At 52.9% G+C, this 24,038-nt stretch overlaps 2 protein-coding genes across 8 annotated transcripts in view; one reads left to right on the top strand and one right to left on the bottom strand.

Annotated features, from left to right (window-relative positions):
- CLOCK (clock circadian regulator) overlaps positions 1 to 9,147 on the top strand; it is a 75,096-nt gene extending 65,949 nt beyond the window's left edge. For all 7 annotated transcript variants that reach the window (XM_068137710.1, XM_068137711.1, XM_068137715.1 and 4 more), the window contains 3 exons: positions 863 to 1,071; positions 1,878 to 2,151; positions 4,532 to 9,147. In XM_068137710.1, the coding sequence (XP_067993811.1) occupies positions 863 to 1,071; positions 1,878 to 2,151; positions 4,532 to 4,711 (663 nt within the window). In that variant the 3' untranslated portion in view covers positions 4,712 to 9,147. The remainder of the gene's footprint in view (positions 1 to 862; positions 1,072 to 1,877; positions 2,152 to 4,531) is intronic.
- A 4,836-nt stretch (positions 9,148 to 13,983) lies between these two features.
- TMEM165 (transmembrane protein 165) lies at positions 13,984 to 23,869 on the bottom strand. The gene is made up of 6 exons (XM_068137716.1): positions 23,608 to 23,869; positions 21,352 to 21,577; positions 19,614 to 19,789; positions 18,314 to 18,496; positions 15,660 to 15,765; positions 13,984 to 14,850 (listed from the first exon to the last, which is right to left on the bottom strand). The coding sequence occupies exons 1-6, from the start codon at positions 23,764 to 23,766 to the stop codon at positions 14,774 to 14,776; spliced, it is 927 nt and encodes a 308-aa protein (XP_067993817.1). The 5' UTR covers positions 23,767 to 23,869; the 3' UTR covers positions 13,984 to 14,773.
- Between the last annotated feature and the right edge of the window lie 169 nt (positions 23,870 to 24,038).

The following is a 24,038-nucleotide window of genomic DNA, read 5'->3' as shown; positions in this document are numbered from 1 at the left end:
GAGAGCATCCAGTCCAACCCCTCTGCCAGAACAGGGTCACCCAGGGCAGGGCACACAGAACACATCCAAGGGGTGTTGGAAAGGCTCCAGAGCAGGAGACTCCACAACCTCTCTGGGCAGCCTGCTCCAGGCTCTGCCACCCTCACCATACAGAATTGTCTCCTGTTGAGGTGGAACCTGCTGTGTCCCAGCTTACACCCACTGTTCCTTGTCCTGTCACTGGGCACCACCAAACAGAGCCTGGCACCTTCACCCTGACCCCCACCCCTCAGATGCTGATAGACATTGATCAGATCCCTCTCAGCCTTCTCCTCTCCAGACTAAACAGCCCCAGGGCTCTCAGCCTTTCTTCACAGCAGAGGTGTTCCAGCCCCCCAGCCATCCTTGTAGCTCTCTGTTGGACTCTCTCCAGCAGGTCTCTGTCTCTCTTGGGCTGGGGAGCCCCAGACTGGACACAGGATTGCAGCTGTGGTCCCAGCAGGGCAGAGCAGAGGGGCAGGAGCTCCCCTGCCCTGCTGGACAGGCTTTTTTGGATGCACCCAGGGTGCCATTAGCCCTCTGGTGCACAAGGGCACATTGCTGTCCCTTGCAGGACTTGCTGTCCACCAGGACTCTAAGGCCTTTTTCCCTAGAGCTGCCTGCCAGCAGGACAAGCCCTGGCCAGAGCTGCTGCCTGCTGTTACTCCTCCCCAGTTCCTCCCCCCTCCAAAATCTCTGTCTCTAGAAATACCTCTGTGCTTCACAGTGGAAGTTCCTTAGCAAGAGGGAAATGCTGGCAGCAGTGAGTGGTGGCAGTGAGGGGAGCTGTGGCAGCTGGGCATTGTCAGGGCCCCATCTCATCAGCTCTTGCTTTCCTCCCCAGCACAGCCAGCAGAACGTGCTGAGCGGGCACACCCCGCAGGCCTCCCTGGCCTCGCCGGCGCAGAACACCGTCTCAGCACCTCTCTATAACACTATGGTGATCTCCCAGCCAGCAACAGGAAATGTGGTCCAGGTTCCTTCCAGCTTACCACAGAACAACAGCCAGAGCACTGCTGCAGTGACCACCTTCACACAGGACAGACAGATCAGGTAAGTGTGCCCGGCCAGCCCTGCAGCAGCGAGCGCACCAGCAGCGCCCTGGGTGGTTGTTTTCACTGGCTGGGGCTACAGCTCTGCAGCTCACCTGTGCTGGTTCTCCTCCCCCTCTGCCCTGCCTGCTGAGACCTCACCTGGAATACTGCATCCAGTTCTGAGCTCCTCAGTTTAAGAGGGACAGGGACCTGCTGGAGAGGGTCCAGTGGAGGGCTGCCAGGATGATGAGAGGACTGCAGCACTGCCTGGGGAGGAGAGGCTGAGAGCCCTGGGGCTGAGCAGTCTGGAGAGGAGAAGGCTGAGAGGGATCTGATCAATGTCTATCAATAGCTGAGGGCTGGGGGTCAGGAGGGAGGGGACAGGCTCTGCTCAGTTGCTCCCTGGGGTAGGACAAGGAGCAATGGATGTAAGCTGCAGCACAGGAGGTTCCAGCTTAACATGAGGAGGAACTTCTTCCCTGTGAGGGTCCCAGAGCCCTGGAGCAGGCTGCCCAGAGAGGTTGTGGAGTCTCCTTCTCTGCAGCCTTTCCAAACCCACTTGGATGTGTCCCTGTGTGACCTGAGCTAGATTGTATGGTCTGCTCTGGCAGGGGGGGTTGGATTTGATGATCCCTTTGGGTCTCTTCCACCTCCTGACATCCTGTGAGCCTGTGTCCAAAAGAACCTGTCCCACAGGCCTGCCAAAACCCATCTGGTTAAGGCAAAGGGTGAGCCTGAAAATCTGCATGTCTCAGGTGCAGCTGATGCTTGAGTTAGGATGCTTTATTCCCCAAAATGACTCCAAATGTCTCTTTCTGTTGGCAGATTTTCTCAAGGTCAGCAACTTGTCACCAAGCTGGTGACAGCCCCAGTGGCATGTGGAGCAGTGATGGTGCCCAGTACCATGTTCATGGGACAGGTGGTGACAGCTTACCCCACGTTTGCTGCCCAACAGCAGCAGCCACAGACTTTGTCAATAACACAGCAGCAGCAGCAGCAGCAGCAGCAGCAAAGTCAGCAAGACCATCAGCAGCAGCTCACCACAGTTCAACAACCAGCTCAGCCACAGCTGACCCAGCACCCCCAGCAGTTCCTCCAGGTAATGCAGCATTCTCTACAGTTTTGAAGTCCAGGTGTTTGGAGCATTGCTAACTTGTCCTGGGAGACTCTGTCTGAAAACAGGGAGCTTCAAAGAGTGGCCTAGGAACAAGTCTGATGCATGAGATAAGTGTCCTGTAGCCATTGAAGGAGAGGTGTAGACCTTCCTGCAGTTTCACTTCATGGTCTGTCCCATTTTCTGTGCTCTTCCTTTGGAGGTCTGCTCTGGACTGAGCATGGGCTGAAGCAGCAGCTCTTTTCCTGTGGAGCAGCTGGTGTTTGCTTGGCCTTCAAACAGAATTGGTTGGTCTGGAGAACACCTACAGCCCAAAGCAAGCCATGTCCCTGTAACATGAGGCTTGAACATCTGTCCAGGCTGCAGGGCAGGTTGGGCAGCCAGTGACCTCATAAGGAGACCCTTGCTTTGGTGGAGAAAGAGGAGAGAGTGGATCACAAGAGCAGGAAGGTGAAAACCAAGGAGGTCACAGATAGGGAACCTCAGAAAGACAGGCAGCAGAAGGTGGAGAGGAAGAATTGATGGGGAAATCTGCTGCCAGTCGTTGATTCCAGTTCATTGGTGGCACAGAGCTCAGCCAGCAGGTGATGCTGGTGAGGGAGATGGTGGTAGGGAAGGGCACCAGAGAGGAAGTGCCTCCAGAAGTCATGGGTTAAGGGGAAAATCCCCATTTGGCCTCTGCAGTAGCTTTCTCCAAAGGCAGCTGAAGTCCAGGTGGCTGCATGGGGTCTGTGCACATCCTGAGCCTTCTTCAGCTGGGAATGCCAACTGGTTTGGCTTTGTCATTACTCTTGCAGAGAATCCATAGTCCAAGGTCCTTACTTTGCAAGGATTTCTTCCTCTGTGTGGCCTCCTGCTCCCCCTGGTTTGGGGATGCTGTGTGTGGGAGGAACTACTCAGAGGCTTGACCCACATTTATATGCCCAGGGAATGGTTGCAGGGCTGAGACAAATTTTCTGTCCCTGCTCCCTGACAGAGAATATTGACATGTTGAAGAGAATTAAGAAAACAAGGGCAGTTTCAGTGGTGCAGCAGGTGGCAGAGGCTGACTGAGCTGCACAGAGAGCGCTGCAGGTGGCTGGGACTTCAGCACTCACCCCTGGAGTGGGAGCCTCCTGAACTGCCTCACAGCAGAGCACAGGATTGAATGTGTCAGACCAGTGCTGTACCAGCAGAGCTGTTCAGCAGGGTGCTAACATCTGTATCTCTGAATGTCAAAGTCTGTGCCATTTGGACTCCACTCTGGTCCAACAGGAGCTCTGTGCAAGGTGGACATCCCCAAAGGTCTGTTGCTGACCTAGAATTCCTCTCTAGGCAAAAGCTTAGTGATCTTAAAGTGCTTGAATTTGAAGGTTTAGTGCTGACCCTCCAGTGCTGGGCTGAAGGTTGGTCTGGATGATCTTGGAGGTCTCTTCCAGCCAGAGAGATCCTGTGAAATGCTTGTTAAAAAGAGAGGGAAGTCCTTTGCCTGCCTCTGCCTGCTGAGGCTTCTGGCAGCCTGATGCTGCAGGTGCAGCAGTCCCTGTGGTGTGCTTCCTGCTGCAGGGTGTGGAAGGGTTGAGTTGCCCAGGTGCATTTGCACCCATCCTTGGTTGCTTTCCTTCAGCAACCACCATCCTTTGGTTGTTACTAATGCTGAGCAGTAGTTCCAGTAGCAATAAATCTCCTGCAAGGGGGCTGTTGTCTGGCCTGCAGATGTGGCAGTTTGTCTGACTGCTGAGTTTGGCAGTGGGGGAAGGATGTGACCTGTGCCAGGTCGTGCACTGCTTTTCCCTGGATGCAGTGACAGCCTCCTGCACTGCTTCAGACAGGTTCCTGGGCTCTTGTGGCTTGCAGTGGAGACACATTGCCATGGGGTCCTACCTGTTACCACAGGAATGATGAGGGCCAGGTACAGCTGCTTTAGTACTTGGTCAGATGCTCTAATTAGCTTCAGTAGGATGAACTGATCTCTGCATGGTTTGCTCAGCTCAGGTGACCCAATCAGTTGGTTGTTGGGATTGAACCCTCTTGGGGAGCTCAGGGCTGTTTCTCAGTGCAGCAGGAAGATGATGAGGGCTGTTTACAGGGGCCTGTAGTGATGGGATGAGGGGCTAGGGCTGGAAATTGGGGAAGAGTGCATTTGGATTGGATGGTAGGAACAGGCTGTTTGCCATGGGGGTGGTAGAACACAGCAGCAGGTTGCCCAGGGAGGTGGTTGAGGCTCCTTCCCTCAAGGTGAGGCTGGACAGGGCTCTGGGCAACCTGACCTAGTGGAGGATGTACCTGCTGAGTGCAGGGGGGTTGGACTGGATGAGCTCTGGAGGTCCCTTCCAACCCAAACCACTCTGTGATTCTATGACCTTTTCCTGTTTCCATGTTTTAGACATCCAGGTTACTTCATGGAAATCAGTCAGCTCAGCTCATCCTCTCTGCTGCTTTCCCACTACAACAAAGCACTTTCACTCAGTCCCACCAGCACCAGTCTCAGCAGCAGCAGCAGCAGCAACTCCCCCGACACAGAACTGATAAGATGAGTGATCCTTCCAAAGTCCAGCCACAATAGCCTGGGGCTCTGCCTCTCTGTGAAGCAAACTGCCAGGAGGGGGCTGCTCCACTCACTACCGCGTTGCACTGAGGCTGCAGAGGGAGCAGTCCCAAGGCTTTCTAACACCGCGGCGCCGAGATCTGCTTCTAACTGCTGGGATCTGCTCAGAAAAGCCACGAGGTGACGATGGGGACACAGCCGAGGCTGGGAGGTGCCCCGTGTGCTGTGTCCTAAAGGATCTGCTGCCACCTCTGTGCTGGGATTCGATTGGATTTTTTGTTCCTGTCCAGGTGAAACACAGAAATCTCAAACTGTGACTGAAAGGAGAAGGGATGCTGAAAGCATTTGGCATTTTTACCAGTCCTCTACCTTTTCAAAGTGTTAGCAGCAACAAGGAATGGACAGAGAGCAGTTGTTGGAATTAGCAGGGGGGAAACACATAGCCAGGAATAGAGTCCAAAAGAAATCGAAGTTTGGTTTGGGTTTTTTGGTTTGGTTTATTTTTCTTTCAGATGATTCTGGGACAGTAAATACTTTGAATCTGTTGTGTGAGATCCAGTTCTCTGTTGTACAGATGCTGTAAAATATTGTATATATGTCTGCAGAAAACAGCAGCAAAGAGAGAGAGAGATTGAGAGAGAGAGAGAGGAGGAAGAGCAAAACGTTTTATATGATGCATGAAACAGAGGGGGGGCAAAAAAACACCCCCGCCCCCCCCCCCAGAAACCCCACCGTCACAATCCGTTCCTTGTCGGTTTGCCTCTGGGTTCCCCTCCGTTCTGCCCCCATGCTCAGGCTGATGTTCTTCTTGCCCTGCTGCCGCCCCCTCTGTTGCGTTGCTGTGTTCACATCGCGACGGCGCCGCCGCGGGCGCAGGGCCTCTCCTTTCGGCTGTGAGGTTTCTCCTGCTGTCAGAAGTCGCTTTCGACTTCTTGAATTCCTTGCTTTGAAGCTCTTTTGGATTGTGCATCGAGGGTTCAGGACATTCAGATTTATCTTCATCCTCATCATCCTCATCCTCCATCATTTCAGAATCGATTCATTATTTTTTCTAAGCAAAAAGAGAGAAAAAAAAAAGAGAAGAAGACGACTGAATAAGAGATTTATTTTTTTTGTTGCACTGCTTTTTCCCCTGGGTGGCTCAGAATTTCCTTCCCCCACCCCACCCCACCCCACCCCCAAAGCTATCTTTTGATATAGTTCATAGTCAGAAATATTTATGTAGATGGTAGGTAAAGCAAAACAACAAGGAGAAGAAGAAAAAACAGACAAAAAAATAACAACAACAACAAAACAAAAATAGGAATAAGACTTTTCCAGACTGTTTCAGTTCTAGGAATGATTTGCACAAAAAAAGAGGAAAAAAAGAAGAAGAAGAAGAAAAAAAAAGATATATATATATATATTTCGATTGAAATAACCTTTTTGGGGCACTTTTTAAAACCACTTTTTCTCCGTGGTGAGAATTGTTAACTTGTTTTAAAGAGGAGGAAAACAAAAACGATCACGTGTTGGAACCTTTTTATTCTCCTTCAAAGGAACAAAGGATAATGAGTCAGAGCTCATTCAGGGTCGTTGGAACACCACCACCACCAACACAAAAGCAAACCCACAGTGCCTTGCTTCTGATTCAGGTGATAACGCTGAGCCTCTGGAGTTTGGGTGTCTCCAATCTGTGACCATTCCCAGTTTTGAAGTCTTAGTCCATTGTCAGCTCAGCCTCTGTAGCTCCTTCAGAAATCTTTGCTGTCTTGTGTTGCTTTTAATGATGCTCTGAGCAGGGGATGGAAGCTGCAGCACAGGAGGCTCCACCTCAACAGGAGGAGGAACTTCTTCCCTGTGAGGCTCACAGAGCCCTGGGGCAGGCTGCCCAGAGAGGTTGTGGAGTCTCCTTCTCTGGAGCCTTTCCAGCCCCCTCTGGATGTGTTCCTGTGTGACCTGTGCTGGGTTCTATGGTGCTGCTCTGGCAGGGGGTTGGACTGGATGACCTCCCGAGGTCCTTTCCAACCCCTGACACCCTGTGAGCCTGAGCTGAGGCCATGAGCATTTTGGAGTGGTGCTCCCCCTCAAACACTAGCCAGAGACGGAGTCGTCTCCAAAGTCTCAGACCTTGAAGGTTAAAACTCTTAGATCAAAACCCAAACAACAGCAGAAAGAGAAATCTAAAAGTCTCAGGCCTGCTTTTGCAGGAGGGAGGAGGAATCCTAAGCTTGGGGGGGGGGGGGCTGGGGTTGGGGTTTTTCTTTTGTTCTAAATCATTTTCATGGCATTTCTGAAGTGTGTTTGGGGGAGATCATGATTGCACGGAACACTACCAGGCTGTTGGCTTCAGAGAGAGGTGACTGAACTAAGACTTCAGAAGGCAACTTCACTTTGCAAAGACAATAAAAAGTTCCAACAGGTAGGATGTGCTGTTAGGAGTAAATGTGGAGTAGGGTTTCATGGTACTAGTTTGTGGCAACCAGACCTAAGGAGGCAAATGAGTGAAGGCTGATCAGCCTGGTCCTTACGAACCAGTTCAGCTCTAGTACTAGGGAGAGGAAGCTGGATTAACCTTGAACAGGGAGGAGATGCTGAATGAATGTATCCCGGTGGTGATGGACTCTGTTGTGCTCTGAAGCAGTTTGATTGTATTGCTGGATGAACCAAACCCCAGGAAGGTGGTGCCCAGTTAAGCCAGGTGAGGTTTTGAGGCTGGCCTTTGCCTGCCCACCTGTCCTGCCCTCAGGGCTTTGCTGGGCCCCGCTTACAGAGCAGGAGCTCGGCACCAAAAAGCACAGCAGCAGGTGAGGAAGGAGAGTGGTGAGAAACTCAGTACCAAAGAGAATCAGGTTGCTTTCTGCTGCAAGAAGCCTCCAGCAACCTGGAGCAAGGAACAGGTGCCAATACCAAACCTAGCAAGGGAGGCTTCCCCTCCAAAGGGGTTTCTGCCACTCTCTGGGCTGCAAGAGTTGTCAGAGACCTGCTTCTGTGAGCTCTGTGTGCAGAGATCCTGCCTTGCCCTGCTGCCCTCCCCCCCCACGGGCTCCTGAGTGAAGCTGCACTGAGTGGAGGGCTGTGCTGTCAGGGCTTTTGCTTAATGGAAGAGAGCTTAAATCATTCTTTTTGTTGTGGGGGTTTTGTTTGTTTGCTTTTTGACCAATTACCAGAATCATTTAGCACTAAGAAGGAAACCTGGGAGAGCTTTAATAGTGCTGTTAGAACTACTGGCTGTGGGGAAGGCAGGTTTGTGAGGCTGTTAGACTGACAGAAAGTTGAGGTGCCAGCCAGCCACTTCATGATGCAGCTTTCTTACAAAGCTTCCTTGAACCTTCTCTGCCCACCTCCCCCTTGCCAGCTGCTCTGCTGCTGCTGTAGGGCTGTGGGTTAGAAGGCTCAACTGGGTGAGACCCCAACTAGATGCTACCGATAGCTAATAGCTGCTGAAAGACAGCTGCAGAGAGGAATGCTTTGACCAAGGAGCTGTTTGTAACCTCAGGAGAGAGCTGCTGTGACACAGAGCTCCCAGCAGGTGAGAGCAGGTGCAGGAGCTGGGCACATTCCAAGGAACTGGAAGAGCGTAGGGAGGTTCCTGCCACCGAGGGCAGCCAGCAGGTAGAGCTTTGAGTGCAGTGTGTCTGCAAGCCTGCAGATGCCTTGCTCCACAGCTAGTGACTCCAGAGCGGGTATGGGAGGGGGCTGCAGCTTCCCCTGCAGCTGAAGCCTCCTGGCTGTTCCGTGGGAGGAGGAGCAGGCTGCTCCCTCTTCCTCCACCAGCCTTTTGCTTCTGCCCCGTTCAGTTCCTCCAGTCCTAGAGGTGCTACACGCTGAGAGACAGCGGGGCAAGGAGTGCTGTGATGCTGCAGGCCGTGGGAGAGCAGCTCTGGCAGGAGGGAAGGAGCCTGTGGAGGAGGGGATTGCAGCTCGGTGGTGCAGGACAGGGTGGAGAAGGCGGCAGGGCTGCGCGGAGCCTAGGAGACAGACGCTGCCTGCCTGCGGTGGGTGGGGATCCCCAGAGAGGCTTCTAGGCTAACTTCAGAGAAAAAGAATATAGCTATTTTTATATGATATTTAATATATATATTATATTTGTATATAAATAGGAAAGGATTCTGGTAGGAGCTCTCCATATGCCTTCCATTTCATCACCTTCTGCACTACGGTTCCGGCGTCGCCACCGCCCTGTGGGCCGCTTGCCCACTGCCAAACACCAAATTGTAGCGAGCCAGGATCCTCGGAGGAGCTGGGTGTGAGTTCAGCTTGGTGTGGACAGGAGTGAGAGCAAGCTCCAGCAGGCAGGGCTGCACAGGAGGGAAAAGGAAAGGAAAAGACTTTCTCTTTCAGATTCCAGTAGCACTTTCTCTTTTATTGTTATTTTTGTGAGTACCAACAAGCACTTTACTGCAAAGACTTTGACAGATGCTCTATTTCTGTAGTCAGTGAAACTGTTCCAAAGGGGGGGGGGGGGGGGGGGAAGGGGGAGGGCAGGGGGCAGGGAGGACAAACAGGCAGAAAACTCAAGGGAGACATTTCTGGAAAATGTTTCTTGGCTGTGGTGATCCTTGGAGGCTGCAGAGTGCCGGATTAAAAAGGCTTCCTCAAGCAGATGGCTTCGTGTTTTGTGTGGCCAGGGGAAGGGACTCGATGCCGACGGCTCCCTTCAGGGAGACCTTTTAAGCTGCACCTCTGCCTATGAGAGAGAATCGTCCCGGGGCTGCTTTGCCTGCCCGCTGAATCCCAAGTGTCCCTTAGGGTTCTGATCTGGGTGGAGATCGTTGTGGAGGTTTCGAGATGTGGCCTTTTGCAAACGCTTGAAGTGGATTGAAGAGAGCTTTCCCCCGGCTCTTGTCCTCTGCTTTTGGCTGCCCTGGCCTCAGGGGCTGCCAAAGGCTGCCAGGGGCTGCCAAAGGCTGCCCTGGCCTCAGGGGCTGCCAAAGGCTGCCAGGGGCTGCCAAAGGCTGCCATAGGCTGTCAGGGACTGCCAAAGGCTGTCAGGGGCTGCCAGGGGCTGCCAAAGGCTGCCCTGGTGTCAGGGGCTGCCAAAGGCTGCCATAGGCTGTCAGGGACTGCCAAAGGTCGCCAGGGGCTGCCAAAGGCTGCCAGGGGCTGCCATAGGCTGCCAGGTTTGGGAAGTTGCTGTGTTTGGAAGCAGTGCTCCAGGCGCGATGTGCAGCCGGAGGGGGCTGGGGAAATCAGGTATTTTGCTTAAAAGGGAAAAGAGAGAGACTTAGTTTTAATAAGTAACCTTTTATTTTTGTACTGATCCCTGGTGGAAAAAATAAAAGAATAAAAAGAAAAAGAAATAATAGTTAAAAAAGAATAAATAATAATAATAAAAAAAAAAGAAACGATAATAATAGTGATGATAACAAAAGGAATGATGGGAAAAAGCAACCAAAAAAAGAAAGGATGGAAAAAGAAGAAACGAGGTTTAAAAAAAATAATAATGGGAAAAAAGAAATCATTGTAGAAAAGAATTTTTTAAAGAATTTAAAAAGAAATTATTTTTAAAAAAGAAAATGTTTAAAAAAAAAAAGAAATAATTAAAAAAAGGAAAGAAGAAAGGAAATAAAAAAGGAAATAATAAAAAAAGGAAATAAAAAAGAAATAATTTTAAAAGGAAATAATTGAAAAGGAAATAAAAAAGAAATAATTGAAAAGGAAATAATTAAAAAAGGAAATAATTAAAAATGAAATAAAAAATTAAATAAAAAGGAAATAAAAAGGAAATAAAAAAGGAAATAATAAAAAAGGAAATAATAAAAAAGGAAATAATTAAAAAGGAAATAAAAATGAAATAAAAAGGAATTAAAAAGGAAATAAAGGAAATAAAAAGGAAATAATTGAAAAGGAAATAAAGGAAATAAAAAGGAAATAATAAAAAATGAAATAATTAAAAAGGAAATAATTAAAAAGGAAATAATTAAAAAGGAAATTAAAACGTAAATAAAAAGGAAATAAAAAGAAATAATAAAGAAATTAAAAAGGAAATAAAAGACATAAAAAGGAAATAATTAAAAAGGAAATAATTAAGGAAATAGAAAGATGATTTTTTACTGTAACTAACTTTTCTAAGAGGAATAGCACTTAAGCCCCAGCCCAGCTGAGGAGGGTGCAGTGGGTCTGGGTGCAAGAGAGACCTCTGCCAGCCGCAGGTGAGAGGAGGTTCGTTGCCTGTGTGCCGCTCGTGGCGCCAGCCCCCGGCTGGCTGCCGGTTGGTTTGCTCTGTGGGTGTCTGTCCCCCCTGCCCCGTGTCCCGGTTCTGAACACTACATTCCTTGGCTCTGGGCTCTGGGTTGTCTTTAACAGCTGATTGGATTTGATTGTATTGTTGTGTTTACTTTTCAACCTCCTGCTCCATGCTGTTGCCATCTGCATGAGTCCTTGCCGGCATGATGATGCTCTAAGGCTGTACCTGAAGAGGGGAGGTGGTGGGGAGGGAGGGAGGGAGGCAGGGAAGGGAGGGGGAGCACACAACACTGTGTCTGAACAAAATTTGCCGTGTGGCCTAATCTGGAGCTCCCCCCCCCCCTCCCAGCCCCCTTCCCCCAGCCAGGGCTGCGAGATGCTGCACCAACAGACAATCAGTCAGTCGATGGCAGTTCCGTGCCAGGCGCTTCTGGGAAGGGGCTCCCAAGCTGGGGAAGCAGTCAGGAAGTTGTCTCCGTCTGACCTTTCACTTTCCAACCAGAAAGGTTTAAAACAACAACCCGATGGTTTCTTGGGGAGTGTCAGCTGGAGGTTTTTCAGGCAGTGTTGGTTTCACAGTGTCTTGGGCTTCACCTTTCTCTTGTATTTCGTTTTCTGTTCTTTTTTTATCTGGCATTTAGATTTGTGTCAAAGGGAGGAGCAGGAGGAGCCCTCGGTGCCGCTCGTGTGGAGGGCAGGAGCTGTGGAGCCGCCTCCCTGGTGTTCATGTGACCATTACTAACTGTCAATTTTTTAACTGAATAAATGTAACTCATTGAAAAGCTTTTGCTGATTTTATTTCCTTTTAGGGCTGATAGCTTCTCAGGGTCTGGAGGTTGCTTTAGGTTTGGGTTTGGTTTGGTTTTCTCTTCCCCTCCCCTCCCCGAGCTGCTTGATGTCAGTTTGCTCCGGGTTCCACGGTGAAGCCTCTGACCCTTCCCAACACTCTGTCAAGGCCCTCTCCCCACCCCCAACCCCAGAACCCACTCCTGACGAGTTGCTTGGTGTCGATTTTCTCTTCCCTCCCCTCCCCTGCCAAAGACTTGTGAGATTTCAGTAAAAACCGATGCTGTATTTTCCTTCCTTGTCTCTGCTCTGTCTCTCTTTATACATCGACTGCCTCAAAGGCCCAGAGCTCCCTGGCTTGTGTGTGTCCATCACTGCCTTGCAGTGCACTCCTGCAGCCCCTCCTTGGGTGTGCACAGCCTGGACTTGCTGCTGTGCACAGAAACCTCTGCTAGGGCCAGCTCCAGTGTCCCCAGCAGCTCTGCTGAGACCTCACCTCCAGTCCTGCCTCCAGTTCTGGTGTCCCCAGCAGGAGAAGGACACAGAGCTGGGGGAGCGAGTCCAGGGGAGCACCACAGGGGTGATCCAAGGGCTGGAGCAGCTCTGCTGTGAGCACAGGCTGAGGGAGCTGGGGCTGTGCAGCCTGCAGAGGAGAAGGCTCTGGCTGTGCTGCAGCTGGAGCTAAAACCAGTCACCCCCCAGCACTGGTAACAGACCAGCAGGCAGCCAGCAAGGGTTAGCAGCTTGCTGCAAGCTGAACTTTGGCATTATCAAGACCTTTTTTTTTCTTAGACTTATCAAGAAGAGGAGCTGGAAGTTGAGCTGCTGCCACACCTGAGGCACTGCTGCTCAGTGGCACTTTGCTGCTCTGCAAGCCTAGAAACACCACCACCCCCAGCCCCCCCCCATGCTTACCCTGAAGATCAGCAAGCCAAAGGTTAGCTGCAGCTCTGAGCCTCGGGCAGCAGTGCTAGAAATGGCAGCCTGCAGCTGCTCCAGGCTGACACAGCAGCAAAAGCTGCCCCAGGCCTGCCAGCAGCCTTCACAGCACACTGCCTCTCACCACTGCCAGCCCCTTTGGCAGCTCTGTGAAGAAATTCTTCCCAGCAAGTGAGCTTGGCCATGGGAATGTGCTGCCCAGGGAGGTGGTGGAGTCACCAACCCTGGCAGTGTTTAAAAGGAGACTGCCTGAGGCACTTGGTGCCATGGTTGAGTTGTTAGATGGTGCTGGGGAATGGGTCAGAGTTGGTGCTCTTGAAGGTCTTTTCCAACCTGGTTAATGCTGTATTGTGTTTTCACTTGGGAAGTGGATTTAACTGACCCAGAGGAAAGGCACAGCTACAGGATGTGGCACAGAGGTGGAGGAGGTCACTTTATGGGTTTGCAAAGGTCTGCAGGGACAGGACCAGGGCCAATGGCTTCAAACTAGAGCAGAGCAGATTGAGATTGGATGTGAGGAACAAGTTCTGCACCAGGAGGGTGGTGGAACACTGGAACAGGTTGCCCAGGGAGGTGGTTGAGGCTCCATCCCTGGAGATACTCAAGGTGAGGCTGGACAGGGCTCTGGGCAGCCTGATCTAGTTGGGGATGTCCCTGCTGAGTGCAGAGGGGTTGGACTGGATGAGCTTTGGAGGTCCCTTCCAGACCCTTCTGTGATGCTAAGAAATGTAACATTAGCAAAAGCCTGGAGCTGAACCAGAAGGCTGGAGAGGGACTGCTCATAAGGGTGGCCAGAGGCTGGTCAAGGGCCATGCAAGGCCAAGCCCCAGCCCTGGGTGTATTACCTGAGACAGAGCAGGCTTGCCTGTGAGCTAGAGCTGGACTTTGGGGCAATAGGCTTCCTTTGGAAACTTTGTCCTGGCAGGCCAGAAGATTAGAGGTTCCCTTAGCTGCACTTTGCCACAGGCAGGGCCACAAGCCAGGCTTCAGCTGAGGCTTGGGAACAGGCACCCTCACCACCAACAGGTACACTCTCATTTCTAACAGCTGGGGTGAGAGGCTTTTCATCCCAGGCCCCCTGGCCAGCATCTCCACTTGGGTTCTGTTGCCTGGAACTGAGCAGCTGCAGGCAGCTGCACCTCTAAAGCTCTGCTGTGTGCACACAGAATGGTCCAGGCCAGAAGGGACCTCCAAAGGTCATCCAGTCTGACTCCCTGCAGTCAGCAGGGACAGCCTCAGCTAGAGCCCTGTGGAGCCTCACCTTGAGTATCTCCAGGGATGGAGCCTCAACCTGCTGCAGCGTTCCACCACCCTCCTGCTGAAGGCTGCACTCAGCACTGCACCTTCCTGCCTTGGCAGGAGGAGTTAGGGGACCCATCAGAAAGCACTGCTGAGGATAAGCCCAATGGAGACACAGTTTTATTGATACTCTTCCTGATTACACTTCTACTCCTAAAAAAGAAAACCAGGAGCACATCTGAATCTAAGGATCCCATTGTTGGTCAGACCTGGCACTCTTGGACCATTTCACCACTGCAGGTCAAAGGAGAGCAGCTGCAGCCACTGCCTCTGGGGCAGGGGGGTTGGTGATCACCACACATCCACTGCCTGATAAAAATCCCTGATTAGAAGTTTCCCCTCCAAATTAAGCTGAGAACACTGTGGGCAGCTGAAGTGGTGCAGGAACTGCTCCCAGGCTTCTTGTTGCTTCGCTGATCCAGCCTCAGGCACACCCTGGAACTGAAGTCCTTGGAGATGAAGGGCAGCAGCTTTCTCTTGCGCACCTTCTGCTGAGCAACGCAGAGCCAGCCAGGGGCTGCTGTGAGAACCCTTCAGAATCAGCTCTTGAGGAAAGAGGAAAGGTGCCCAGGGCTGAGAGAGGAAGAAGAGAGCAATCCTCAATCCTTCCAAGAACAGATCCTCAAGACTCAGCTGAGCCAGGTGCTGCCAGAGAACCACACAGATCCCACCAGGGCAGCAGGCACCAAGGAATAAGCCGAGCAGGCCAGGAGCAGCTCTGAGGGCAGCAGCCGTCCAGCGCTGTGCCAGTCCCACCAGTCACGGCTCCGAACAGCTCAGTGTCTCACCTTCAGTGCTCCTCTCACTACAGTTCTGTACATTATATACAAAAGTGCACAAGGAGAGCTGCTGCTGGAGGCTTCCAATCCTTGCTGCTTCTGCCAAATGTTAAAACCCAGAGTCTGGACTTATAAATAGTGCCGAAAATGCAAAGGCCAGGAAGACAATGCCCCCGATGATGGTCACTGCAAAGCAAGCACAGAGCAGGGGCAGGTCAGACACTGGCAGTGCAGACAGCTTCCATGGCACAGGGCAGATCATTCTAGGGAGGTTTTTTAGTGTCTGGTTCCTAAATCACCTCCCTGGGAATTTCTGCTGCAAACAGGTTGCCCAGGGAGGTGATGCCAGCCTCATGCCTGGAGGGTTTTAAGGCCAGGCTGGATGGGGCTCTGGGCAACCTGCTGTAGGGTGAGGAGTCCCTGCCCATGGCAGGGGGGGTGGATGGAGCTGGATGATCCTTGGGGTCCCTTCCAACCCTGCAGCTCAGTGTCAGGATGCCCATCCTGCTGTCCAGCTGCATCCACAAGGATATATTCTGGTCCCCAGAAGGAAGCTTTCTGTCTCTTAGTGCTTTAGCTTGCAAACCAACCTGCGATTGGCACCTGCTGAGTATTTGGCTGTGTGGGGGAAAATAAGAGCACAGAGTGGCTCAGGCTGGAAGGGAGCTCAGAGCTCAGCTCCTCCAACCTCCCCACCATGCCCAGGGACACCTCTCAGCTACACTCAGCTGCTCCAGGCCTCAGCCAGCCCGGGAGGAGGCCTTCACACCCTCCCTGGGCAGCCCACTCCAAAGCCATCAGTTGTGAGTGGCAAACGAATTAGCCTTTATGGCAGAGTTGAGGGAACTGCATTGAAAGAGGCAGCACCAAACCCACCCAGCTCCTTGCAGTGGCCACAGTCTGCTGGAGGCTGGGCCAGCACTCCAGGAAAGCAGCACTCTAGGAGCTCTCCTGCTCTGCTCCAAACAAGCCAGATGGAGTGAGTTTTCACTTACCAGTCCTAACAGAGATCTTTTGTGCTATCATCCTCCCTCCAATAACTGCTAAGCCAGTGCATAGGCAGTGCCCCACTGTGCCTCCTACTGCCACTCCATAGGGGTCCTGAGGGGAAAAAACACAGAAGGGAAACATCAGAAGAGTTGAAACCCACCAGGGCCTGTGGTAACCTCCTGCTTGGAGGAGCAAGGCCTCGGTTCCCTGCTTGCACAGTCACGCACAGAGGATACTCCCTGGTGCCTCCCCAGCTCTGCTTATCCACCACTGCCTTGAAGGGCAGTGCCAGTGTACAGCAGGCAGTGCTTAGAGCTAAACCTGACTAAGAGCACAGGGCATGTTCCAACCCAGAAGCAGCTGCAGGTCCTTCCAGTGCAGCAGAGCGATTCCTGGATCTGCACTGCCCTACCAAGCAAGCTCTCGAGGAAAGGTGGCAGCTGCTGAGGAGCACAGTATGCAGCAGCTGAGAGGACACCAGCAGAATTAGAGAGATTAAAAATAGAGCCAGGGACTGCAAATGAAGGCTTGCAGCAGCCAGACCATCCTGACTCTCCTGGCCAGCTTCAGAGTGTAGGCTCTACACCCCCTCAACCATCCAAAGAGGGAAGAGTGAAACAATGTGCAGAGGATAACAAGCTGCAGGGTTTCAGTGCAGAGGGTGATAAGCAACCCCCCTGCCAGGCAGGAGCTGTGTGAAGATGAATGAGGGAAAGTGGAGTTGAAGCCTCTGCACACCTCAGAGTGTTAAGAGCTGAGAGATGCACAGAGGAGGAGGGAAAAAAAGGAGGAAGAGGAGAGGGGGAAAAGCTGCTGCCACCACACAAGGAATGCTTGAAATCTCCACCAGGCAAGCAGCAAAACTGTCTGAGAAATGATACAGCATGAAGGAAAGACAACAGTGCCTGCCCAAAAGAACCACAGCCACAAGCTAGTGAGGAAAAGTGGCCAGCACCAAGCAGAGGCCAGGCAGGAAACCACCAAGCTGGGAAGCAGGGCTGTGCCAGGAGAACACACTGCCCCCAGGACCCAAAGCTCCTGCAGCTCCCCTGTGCTCAGCAGTTACCTGCACAGCCTCTACTGGCAGAGTGGGGACTTCGCTTCCACCCTTCCCCGGAGCCCTCCTTGGAAGCTAACAACTTCCAGTGGCTTCCCTTAGCATGCTGTGTCTCCAGGAGCTGGCAGCAGCTGAGGCAAAGCCAATCCAGGGCACTACTGAGCTTCCTGCTCCCTTTCCCTAAGCAGATGAACAATTCCTACACAGAGTAAACTGCTGAGGTGTAAACTGGAGCTCTTCAGGCCTGCTGTCAGGCCTAGGTTCAGGAAGGCAGGCTGAACTCCTTCTGCATGCAGAGAGGCTTCTTCCCCTGCCAAGGAGCCCTGCTTGTTTGTTGTGGCAGGGAGGACACCACTCCCCCAGTGTACAGGCTCACAGGGGGTTGTTTTCTTTGCTCTGAAGAATGCATGGCCACAGCTGCCTTACTCTGCTCAAATCCCCACATAAAGGCAAAGTCTCTCCTCAGAAGCATTTCTGCAACGCTCCTGCCATGTATCAGTACTTTACAGAGGAGGATTTATCTGTGTGGTGCAGCAAAGGAGCATCAGAAGTACCCCTCAGATGAAATGAAAGGAGATCCAGGCTCTGACCCCTCCCTGGCTTGGAAAACCAGAGCAGGGGATCTCCAACTCATTCTTGGTAGTCCCTGTTTGTGCAGCACTTAGACAAACACTTCATGTACTAAAGACAACATCCCACTGCCTTCAGCTGCCCAGCACTCCACAAACCAGCCCAGAGAGTCTGATGGCCACTTCCTACTGGGACACAGCAGATGCAAACCACCAGGGAGAAGCTGGCCTTAAGTAACTTCCCTACCACCACACAAGGGCTTGGGAAGAGCCAGGAATGATTCCTCCTTTTCCAAACCAGCATGCAACTGCCTGAACAATGAGATCATCCTCTCCTCCTGCTGCTCTCTGCCTTGCCAGCTCTAAGAACCTTCCCCTGCACTGTCAGACAAGAGGTTCCTACAGGTTATAGCCTCCTTCCTCACACAGCACTGACTTACTGCCAGGGCAGGCCTGAAAGTGCACTGAAAGAAGGGGCAGGGGGGGAAATGTGAATTACCTCAGTGCAGGACACAGCACAGACAAGCTACTGATGTTGATTAAAGGCTGACTATAAGCCTTAACTGGCCTTTAAATGCAGCAGAGTGATACACACTGCAGTCCTGAGCACTCCCTTTACAGGGTGTCTGACTGCAAAGCAGCTCAGAGCTGCTTTTAGTTTCCTACACTTTGAGACACCTTCTTAACAGCTTCAAGGCTGCTGGGATGAAGATCTCCTTTTAAAGTGGTAAGACTATGACCACACAGATCAGAGAGTCACCTGTTCTGTGCCAGCCCTGAGCACTCCCACCAAAACCCCAGTGGTGTTCAGCTGCATGACAGAAAGATCTCTCCTTGCAGAGGTGCCTCTGGCCTCCCAAACACAGAGCCACAGCTTTAGCACCACGCAGAGCTTCGCTGTGCTTGTACTTGGGTTTTGGCATGCTGAGGCAGAGCAAGGCAGCAGCTGTGAGCCTGGCACATCCTGCAAGAGTGTTCTGCCTCTCCTGCTTCCTTGTGGGCAAGAGAGGAGCAGGCAGAGTGCAGCACTCACCTCTCTGGCAGCCAGGACGATGGTGGTCAGCTGGGAGCGGTCGCCCCACTCTGCTAGGAACGTTAAGGTGAAAGCCTGAACGAAGATGGGGGATATAAAATGCAGCCACTTCTTCTGAGGTATTGTGGTGCCTGCTCCTGATTCCACATCCCCTGGCCCATTTAACAGCTTGGTTCTCTGAAGCTGTGAAGGAGAAGAAGGAAAAAAAAGCAACAACAAAACACCCAACCCTAAGATGAGTAACTGTCAGCTAAACAAACTGAACAGAACAGTTCCAGCTCCTACTGCCTGCAGTGGTGTCTGCTGCAGGGGCAGTGCTTTCCTCCTGCTTCTAAGGCAGAGATCCCTCTCCTCCCCAGGGCTGCCTCTCAAATTAGGATTTGATTAGGATAGTATAGAATGGAATAGAATGAACCAGGTTGGAAAAGACCTTCGAGATCACCCAGTCCAACCTCTCCCCCAGCACCATCTGATCAACCAAACCATGGCACCAAGTGCCTCAGCCAGGCTCTTCCTGAACACCTCCAGGGGTGGGGACTCCACCACCTCCCTGGGCAGCACATCCCCATGGCCAATCTCTCTTGCTGGGAAGAATTTCTTCCTCACCTCCAGCCTAAACCTCCCTGGCACAGCTTGAGGCTGTGTCCTCTTGTTCTGGTGCTGCCTGCCTGGGAGAAGAGACCAACCCCCACCTGGCTACAACCTCCCTGCAGGCAGTTGTAGAGAGCAATGAGCTCTCCTCTGAGCCTCCTCTTCAGTGAAAGCCAACAAAAATCTCAGAAGAAGTAAGACTCCACACAGTTGTGCCTAGGGAGGCATCAGCACCTTTGGGAAGCTGTTGTAAGAAGGATCTGTGCTGCAGGCCTCCAAATCTCAGCACCAGTCAGCTTGACCATGGAAAGAAATAAAAGCAGAGGCCAGGCTGTTGCTGCCAAGGGAGACAACAACACAACCCCCCCAAAAAAATAAGGGGGGGGGGGGCTGTCCAAAAATACCTCAGCAAATTAAAAAAACCAAAACCAACAAAAAACAACCACAGTAAAACCCAACAAAACCAAACCCCAGGTGGCAGCAGCAGCCCCTGGAGAAGGTCCCTTTCCTCCTGAGAAGCCAAGCCTGCCATCGAATTGGGAGCCACCTGCTTTGAAGAGCCTCCAGGAGCCACTTCCCTCCCATCTCCCACACCTGTGTGTGCCCCAGAGCCAGCTGAACCCCCCCCACCCCACACCTGCCCCCTGCAGCTGCCTGCCCCTGCCTCACAGCTTCAGCAGCCAGGCTCTCTGCAAAGGTTATCACTTACTTCCTCATCCTTTTTTTTGATCTCTGCTTGAACTTCCTCCAGCTCTTCCTGGCCCTCATCTGGACTCATTTTCAAGCCTTCCCTCAGCATCCTGATGCCGAAGATGGCAAAGAGAGCTGTGGACACGTAGTACGTGTAGACACGAGGGATCACGGTGGTGGCATAGCCAAAGAGCACTGACAGGGAAAGCAAAGGGCTCAGTCAGAGGAGAAGCAGGAGGAGCAGGACTGGCTTCTTCCCCCCCACAGCTAAGCAATGCTGGCTAGCAAAGTCTGCAATGCAACCACCCCCTGATAAACACAGAAACGTTTTGCCATTGGTTTTACAGATACCCACACACCAGCCAGCTGTGTGTGAGTCCATGGCACAGAAGGGCTCAGGCTGGGAGGGAGCTCAGAGCTCAGCTCCTCCAACCTCCACACCATGCCCAGGGACACCTCTCAGCTACACTCAGCTGCTCAAGGCCTCATCCAGCCTGGCCTTCAGCACCCCCAGGCAGGAGGCAGCCACAGCCTCCCTGGGCAGCCTGGGCCAGAGGCTCAGCAGCCTCCTGCTCAACAACTTCTTCCTCAGCTCCACTCTAACCCTGCTCTGCCTCAGCTCCAAACCATTCCACCTGGGCCTGTCTGCAGACACCCTGAGGAGAAGTCCCTCTGCAGCCTTCCTGCAGGATCCCTTCAGGTCCTGGCAGGCAGCTCTGAGGTCCCCTCAGAGCCTTCTCTTCTGCAGGCTGCACAGCCCCAGCTCCCTCAGCCTGTGCTCACAGCTACAAGGTTCCTGAGTGCCACCTGCCACCTCCTTTGCCTCCCCCAGCTGCTGGCTCTGTCAGTACCACCCAGCCCAAAGGGCTGTGGCAGAACTGCACTGCTCACTTCTGCAGCTCCCAGCACAAACCCAAGCAGCTGCACACACAGATACAGGTCAGATGAGGGAACTTTGTAATCATGCTAAGAATCTTTTGCCTTAGAGGGCAAAGCAGCAGTCCCTCCCACACTCCCTTTGGGCACGTGAACTGCAGCAGGAGCTAAAAATAGAAAGGAAAGCAGTGGCCCAAAAAGCAAGGGAAGTGCTGAAGCTCAGTCTCACTCCTCTTCCTTCAGCCCTTATTGAGGCCTATGGAGCACAAAGACCTCATCACTGGTAAGAGCCTAAACACTCAATCTTATAGAACCACAGAGCTGTCAGGGCTGGAAGGGACCTCAAGGCTCAGCCAGTCCCAACCCCCCTGTGGCCATGGGCAGGGACACCTCACACTGCAGCAGGTTGCTCACAGCCACATCCAGCCTGGCTGCAAACACCTCCAGGGATGAGGCTGCCACCACCTCCCTGGGCAGCCTGTGCCAGGCTCTCACCACCCTCATGGGGAACAACTTCTTCCTCACAGCCAGTCTCAATCTCCCCACTTCTAGTTTTGCTCCATCCCCCCGAGTCCTATCCCTCCCTGACACCCTCAAAAGTCCCTCCCCAGCTTTCTTGTAGCCCCCTTCAGATTCTGGAAGGCCACAATTAGGTCTCCTGGGAGCCTTCTCTTCTCCAGCCTGCACAACCCCAACTCTCTCCTCCTGCCCTCAATGGGAGAGGAGCTATGATGCCCAGGCAAAAAGCCTTCACTCTCTTCTCCAACCAAAAGCCTCCATCTAGCACCTTCATTTCAACTGCAGCTAGGATTTATTGATGAAGAACACAGCCAGCAGATTTTGAGAGAGGAAAGGAAGGACTAAAGCCCCGGAGTGCTGACCTGACAAGCACGTCATGAGTCCCAAGGCAAGCATGGCCCCGGCCAGCACCGTCAGCCGGTTGTAGCGCATGGCCATGATGGCTGCGATGAAGAAGGTCTTGTCCCCCAGCTCTGAGACGATGATGACTGAGATAGCAGCCACAAAGGCATGGATGAAGCCCAGATTGGTCTTGTCAGCAGGCTCTTCATTGGCCACGGGAACTGGAGCAACCTGAGAGGACCCCTTCTGCAAAAGGTGAGGGGAACAACACCGACAACACCCCCTGGGTTAATCAGGCTTGAGCAGTGAGCTTCAAGGTGGTTTGGAGGTGATGCCTGGGGACATGGTTTAGGGGTGACCCTTGCAGAGTGAGGTTTTGGGCTGGACTTGGTGATCCTGAGGGGCTTCTCCAGCCTGAATGCTTCTGTGATAACTACTGAGCCTTGCTTGCCTCCTGCCACAGCACCCTGTGCAGGGTGACACTGGCAGGACACACCTCTCACACAGAGCTAATGATCATTAACTGGTTACGTGCTGCTGCCTACCTCAGAGTGCACTCAGCCAGCAGCTCAGGCCATGCACTTGCTAGAGCAGGGCTTCACCATGCACACTGCTGCCAGAGCACGAGAGCCACTGCTGCCACAATGCAGGGAGGGAAGAGCTGCTTTAGTACTGTCTCCACAATCCCTCTTATTTAACCTTCATTTTACCTACTATTCATTTTCATCTATTATTTATTATTTACTTTCTTTTTACCTATTATTTACTTATTTATTTTTTACCTATTTACTTCACTGTTTATTTCTACCTTAGTCACTGTATTATCCACTTCATCTTTACCTGTTAGTCACTTTGTTATTCACTTCATTTTACCTATTATTTACTTTATTACTTCATTTTTACCTATTATTCACTTCATTATTCATTTTTACCTATTATTCACTTCATTATTCATTTTTACCTACTGTTTACTTCACAGCCTCGACCAAACAAGCAACTTCCAGATGCAAGCATCCAGAATGAAAACTCAAAAGGACAGCTCAGAAGGAACGCTTCCAAACACTACCAGGATCCCTTTCTACCCTTGCAAAACCTTTGCATCAAAGCGTTGGGGCAAGTTTTTTCCATCACCTGTGTCTTCTTCTTGTTTGTTTTTGCTTTCCTTCCTTTTGGTTCCTGCCCTTTGTCTGTGGAAAACCAGCCTCAAGACTTCCTCCCAGCAGTCAAACCGGACCAGCGCCCTCCAGACCTCAGCTGCGCACCGCAGTGCTCGCTGCTGCGCAGGGCAAGGTATCTACAGTCAGAAGCAAGACCCAGGAGAAGGAAGCTGATGTGCACTAGACCAGAAAAAGGCTTGGGCAAGCTTGTTTCAGCACATCCACCAGCAGAGAAAACACCTGGAACGTGTTTTATCGCTTCCCAGCATTCCACTTCTAACAGTGCTGCAACTTCCTGGGTCTGACACTTTAGCTTCCAACGCTCTGCACCACACCGAGTTCCTCCAGCCTCAATTCTTGTGTTTGCCCTGCCAAACCTGGCAGGCTCCATACCCTGCACTAAGCCACACGTCAGTAACTGCTTCTCAGGCCCTACCCCTGGAGGTGTTTGCAGCCAGGCTGGATGTGGCTGTGAGCAACCTGCTGTGGTGTGAGATGTCCCTGCCCATGGCAGGGGGGTTGGAGCTGGCTGAGCCTTGAGCTCCCTTCCAGCCCTGACAGTTCTGTGATCCATCCTCCTGTGCGATCACTTGCCACCAGAATCTCCTTACCCACGGCGCTATTTGAAAAGTTCTAAGGCAAATAAATTCATTATAAACAGTAAGGGGCAGGGCAAGGGGATGGGGGAGCGGCAGGCTGTGGGTCGCAGCAAAGCCTGCTTCCATCCGCTTGTGCCAGAGGAGCTGAGAGGTCGATGCAAGCACCGTGCAAGCAAGACAGGCACAAATACGTCTACCTGCTGGGGAAAACAGCCCAACAGGACCACCGTCAGCCCGTTTTCCCATGGCCGGCCTCCATCCCTGCGTTTCAGCGGAAAAACCAACTAAAATCAGGGAAACCGCCGGTGCAGCTGGAGCCTTTTCCCCCTGCTCTACAGAGGGGATCTGGGAAGCCGAAGGCCTCCCGCAGGCCGTGCCCGCCCCGCCGGATGGGAACGGCCGCGGGGGGTGACCGGGGGGTGACGGCGCCGCTTCCGCCCCCGCGGCCCGCCCGGGGGAGGCCGGCAGGGAGGGAGGGCTGCGCAGGCAGCCGGCGCGGCCCGTCCCCGCCTCGCCTCACCTCAGCCCGCGGGTCGGCTCCCTGAGGCGCCGCCGGCGGTGGCTCCTTCTTCCGGCCGGCCTCCTCCTCCGGGGCGGCTCGCAGCCCCGCCGGGGCCGCCAGCAGCAGCAGCGCCGCCGCCAGCAGCAGCGCGGCGGCCCGCGGGAGCGGCGAGCCCATGGCGGCCGAGCGCGGCGGCGAGGGCGGAGGGGAAGGGGGGAGCGCGCCGCGCGAGGCTCCTCTTAAAGGCGCCGCGTCAGCGCCCCGGCCCAGCGGCCCCGCAACCGTCCCCCGGCCGCTTCCTGCAACGGGCCGGCCTGCGGGGCGGGGCCGCGCCCAGCCCATTGGCTGCACCGGCGGCTGACGACACTGCCCCGCCCCCCGTCAGCACCGCCCCCTGTCGGCTCCGCCCCGCCCCCTGTCAGCCCTGCCCCGTCTCAGCGTGCCCGGGG

Source organism: Melanerpes formicivorus, unplaced genomic scaffold (assembly GCF_026170545.1).
Source record: "Melanerpes formicivorus ecotype bairdi unplaced genomic scaffold, bMelFor1.0.p_v2 SCAF_4, whole genome shotgun sequence".
Classification (NCBI taxonomy): Eukaryota; Metazoa; Chordata; class Aves; order Piciformes; family Picidae; genus Melanerpes; species Melanerpes formicivorus.
The sequence above is the reverse complement of the archived record's forward strand: the minus strand, read 5'-3'. Positions and strand labels throughout refer to the sequence as shown.